The sequence below is a fragment of the Sinocyclocheilus rhinocerous genome, unplaced genomic scaffold, assembly GCF_001515625.1.
Source record: "Sinocyclocheilus rhinocerous isolate Xijiao unplaced genomic scaffold, SAMN03320098_v1.1 scaffold293, whole genome shotgun sequence".
Taxonomy (NCBI): domain Eukaryota; kingdom Metazoa; phylum Chordata; class Actinopteri; order Cypriniformes; family Cyprinidae; genus Sinocyclocheilus; species Sinocyclocheilus rhinocerous.
The window spans coordinates 139605-144552 of NW_015643297.1; the positions used below are offsets into that span (position 1 = coordinate 139605).

General features: G+C 35.1%; 1 protein-coding gene across 1 annotated transcript in view; it reads right to left on the minus strand.

The window, feature by feature from the left end:
* The window catches only part of LOC107757295 (formin-binding protein 1-like), a 29332-nt gene that overhangs the window by 4404 nt on the left and 19980 nt on the right, over positions 1-4948 (minus strand). Inside the window, 6 exon segments of the mRNA XM_016574739.1 lie at positions 970-1112; positions 1514-1641; positions 1796-1928; positions 4125-4234; positions 4587-4601; positions 4842-4948. The exon segment at positions 4842-4948 is cut by the window's right edge and continues 26 nt beyond it. Of these exon segments, the coding sequence (XP_016430225.1) occupies positions 970-1112; positions 1514-1641; positions 1796-1928; positions 4125-4234; positions 4587-4601; positions 4842-4948 (636 nt within the window).

A 4948-nucleotide genomic window follows, 5' to 3' on the forward strand; every position in this document is an offset into this window, starting at 1 on the left:
AACAAGCATGCAAACTTAAAAAAATTACAAAAAAAAAAAAAATGTATATATATTTTTTTATTCTAACTTTTATTATTATATCAGTCTTGTCTAATAACCAATTTGACTCTTTGTTTTTTTATTTTGAGTGCATTTATTAATTTAGCAGATATTTCATGGTAAATGAAGTAAATAATCATAGTGTAAAAAAAAATTATTATTTTTTTTTACTAATTTTTACTTTTTATTGTATAGTGTATTGATTTTATTTATTTTTAGTTAAGTAAATTGTTAAAATTTTTACTTTTAATTGTGAAGTTTATTTAATTTTATATATTAATCGATTTTAGTTTTTCATTTTTCATTTTTTATCAGGATTTAGTATATTTTTGCCATTTATCCATTATAAAATCATTATATAAATTTAGCATCAATCAAAAAGTTAAGATACACTTGACTAAATATATTTCTCAAATTGAACTGAAAAACCTGCAAATAGGCTCCGTAACTATTTTATAATCATGAATTCCTGACATAATTTTTAACACATTTTCCTTCTGCAAGATGATCCAGTTAGTGTTTTTCTGTTACCTTCAAATGGATAAAGTGCTTTGCATGTTCCAATGGTGGGTAAAGGCTCCTCCTCGTCAAATTCGTCATCGAACTCAGTGCTGCGAGATTTGAACTGCATGGTCGTCTCTGTGCTGGGGTCTTCCGTGTAGCTGCCATCCGGACTTAATCGATTTTAGTTTTTCATTTTTCAGTTTTTATCAGGATTTAGTATATTTTTGCCATTTATCCATTATAAAATCATTATATAAATGTAGCACCAATCAAAAAGTTAAGATACACTTGACTAAATATATTTCTCAAATTGAACTGAAAAACCTGCAAATAGGCTCCGTAACTATTTTATAATCATGAATTCCTGACATCATTTTTAACACATTTTCCTTCTGCAAGATGATCCAGTTAGTGTTTTTCTGTTACCTTCAAATGGATAAAGTGCTTTGCATGTTCCAATGGTGGGTAAAGGCTCCTCCTCGTCAAATTCGTCATCGAACTCAGTGCTGCGAGATTTGAACTGCATGGTCGTCTCTGTGCTGGGGTCTTCCGTGTAGCTGCCATCCGGACTATGTGCAGAAGACATGCAATACGTAAAACAGACCAAATTAACTTTGACGTTCTAGTCAGCTTATACAGTTAATGTTAAACCATCTCATATGAGGTTGTCAAAATAAGATCAAGTATTAATGGCATGAAATGCCATGAATAGCATTAAACATCACGTTTGCTTTTTTTTTGCCTTAAGTCCACTTGTAATGTTAGTTAAGTTTTTTTTTTTGCTAATGTCAAAAAGTTCAGAGATGCATCCATAGCCATTCTGAACTGGGGAAGTTTTGAGTTATGGAAGTTAGGTTTTCGTAATTAACATAAATGATGTTTTCATTACATAAGCTCTAAAGAAATGTAACAATGTAATCTCATTCAGTGCATCATGTTGGGTAGCCCTGCTGTCTAGGGACTGAAGTACCTCTCTCGGTTTTGACCGTAGTTGTTTGTAAGTGGCGTGTTGCCCTGCGAGTCAAAATGACTGCTCTGTCTTCTCTGGGACTCGGATCCCTTTTCAAGTAGCTTCCTCTCCACCTCCGTCAGCCAGCCCTGAAAAGACACAAACAACAGATCTTTCAGTTTATTTGTAATTGTTAATCACTCCATTGACTGAATAGCACAATTTAAGTCTCTTGGATCTCAAAATCCATATTTTAAACCAACTTTTGAAGGTATCTGAGGGCTGAACTTGTGAGGGCCTCACCTCAAATTTATGTGCCTCAAGCTGCAGTTTTTCCAAGCTTTGTGTGATTTCCTCTAACCGTGGATCTATACTGTCTGGATCCCCCAAGTGAGGATTCTTAATGTAAACATCTTTCATTTTAGTCAGGGCGTCCCTGCAAATAATTTTAAGAAGAAGAGTTAGTAAAAAACAAGAAGCGTGTGCATATGACAATTTGTTGCATCATGTCTGGTCATGTATATTACATTATGTACACTATCATTTTAAAGTTTGGAGTTGGTAAGTTTTTTTTTTTTTTTTTTGAAAATTCTTTTAAGCCAAAGATTAATTTATTTGATCAGAAATACAGTAAAAACAGTAATATTGTGAAATATTATTACAATTTAAAATAACTGTTTTTATGTTAATATATTTTAAAATGTATTTTATTTCTGTGATGCAAAGCTGAATTTCAGCATCATTACTCCAGTCTTCAGTGTCACATGATCCTTCAGAAATCATGCTAATATGATTTGGTGCACAGAAGCATTTCTTATTATTATTAGAGCCCGACCGATATGGGTTTTTTTGGGACCGATATGATACCGATATTAGGGCGTAAAAAAGGCAGATATCGATATATCGGCCGATATTCTTTGTGTATATTATAGTACAGTACCAGTCAAAAGTTTGGACACTTTCCCATTCGTGTGTCCAAACATTTGACTGGTACTATAGGCCTATATAGAATACAGTATATACATAAACAGAATATATATACATTAACAAATTTTTTGCAATGATCACTCAAATGTGGTGATCAAACACTTATAATGGTGACAGAGATATATGTAAGGGCATTTAACAATTTAACAATAAACTTTATTATCCAAAATGAGTCTGACATCAGTGCACTGAACAGTAAAGTTGAAGTTTATTCAACTTTAATTCAATTCAATTCCATTCAACTTCATTCCGTTGACGTTTTTCACTTCGGAACATTCATTCACGGATTTGCGCTACTGTCTTCACACACAGACGAAACTTACTAGAGAAGTGTAAAGTGTGACATAATATACCTCTGTAAATAAATACAATATAAATTCACGTCTCGCGCACTTTAATGCCCTTTGAATGTAACGTGTACGTTCCCTTGGAACTGGAATCATGGCGGAATTTCATGTGAAGTCCACTTCGCAGGGCACTTACGGTCGAATAAGACAATGCTTGAATGCTGCTGCCTGAACGAGAGACCTCTTTACTGCAGTGAAAGGGTTATCGACGCGGGGGTGGTCTCATTCGAAAGAGGGCCACGAGACATACACTCAATTCACGTTTGAGAGGGTTCCTCGAGCTAAAGGGATCCTCCGAATTTGGTGCGGATTTGCCTCGCCTTTACGGAGATATGGCCGTTCAAAGTGTCAATGGTTTTCCATAGACTTAAGCTTTAAAGCGTTTTATCCAGGTCGCCAGTAGCAAACAATGGAGCATGCCATGCTGGACAAGGGATCCTCCGAATTTGGTGCGGATTTGCCTCGCCTTTACGGAGATATGGCCGTTCAAAGTGTCAATGGTTTTCCATAGACTTAAGCTTTAAAGCGTTTTATCCAGGTCGCCAGTAGCAAACAATGGAGCATGCCATTTCTAAACACCATTTCATGCATTTTATCTGCGTTATATGTTCTGTAAAAAATGTAATATCGGCCGATAATATCGGCTAAACAATATATCGTTAGGCTCTAATTATTATTATTATTATCAATGTTAAAACAGTTGTGCTGCTTAATATTTTTGTTGAAACCATGATACTATGTTTCATCATGATTTTTTTAATAGAAAGTTCGGTCACACTTTATTTTAAGGTCCAGTTCTCACTATTAACTAACTATTAACTACAACTTTAGCCTCAATAAACTCCTAATTACTGCTTATTGATAGTTAGTAAGGTAGCTGTTAAGTTGAGGTATTGGGTAGGATTAAGGATATAGAATATGGTCATGCAGAATATGTGCTTAATAAGTACTAATAAACAGCCAATATGTTAGTAATATGCACGCTAATAAGCAACTGGTTAATAGTGAGAGTTGGTGCCTATACTAAAGTGTTACCGAAAGTTCAAAAGAACAGCTTGTATTTGAAATAGCAATCTTAAAAATCTTGTAAAATTATAAATGTCTTTACTATCAATTTTGATCAATTTAAGTCATCCTTGCTGAATAAAGGTATTGATTTCTTTAAAAAATATATATTACTGCCCCCAAACTTTTGAGCTGTAGTATTTCTTATAAACAATTTGGTACATGATGATGAGGAATTTGGCAGAAAGAAAGGCTGATACTATAACCAGCATGGCAGCTATTGGACGATTTACCTCTGATCCATCTCTTTGTGGATGTCCTTGTTGATGTCATTGAGCTTAGCTTGTAGTTTCTTTCTCCTCTGCTCAGGGGGCAGATGACTGTAGTCCTCCTGGCCTGTTCCCTGCAGACAGACAGAAAGTTATGAGTGAAAAAGAACTAACCAAACACAAACAGATTCAAACGCTGCATTAAAAACATTACATAAACAAGATATAACCTAGTCTCAGCCTTAAAAAACACATCCACTGACTGCCCAGCACATATTGCATTCAAAAAATGGTAAATTGGCAGGCTTCATGCCTAAAGTTTGACTGTCATACCTAATTTACTTATTTTTTATAACTTATTTTTCTTCAAGCGTTGAAACTGGGAAAATAGTCCAACTTAAATAAAATTCAAAATCTTAAATATTTATTATGAAAAAATAAAAATAAAGCCAAAGTTTTGTGGATTTTATAGCAAGTCAGACTTACCAGCTTTAGAGAAAGCTGTGAACGTTAAGACAAGAAAAAAAAAGTGTTAGGGGAAACGGTTAATACACACACTTACGTAGCTGTTAAGACAGATATGTTTAGGATGGTGTTGACAAAAAGCATGAGAATGAGACATGTTACACATCCACACATCAGTTTATAACCAAACTAAGCTGATGGTGCTTTAGTCTTTGGAGTCGTCCAATCGGATCCACACGAAAGACACAGAGGTGACGTGGCGGCTCGTGAACTTACCCCACGTTTCAGGCTCCGCAGGCAGTGCATTTTGTGTTTGGTGCCCATGAAGTCATTGAGGCGCTGGCTGAGGGGCTCCTTGGGCTGCTGCGGGGACTGGGGGCCGT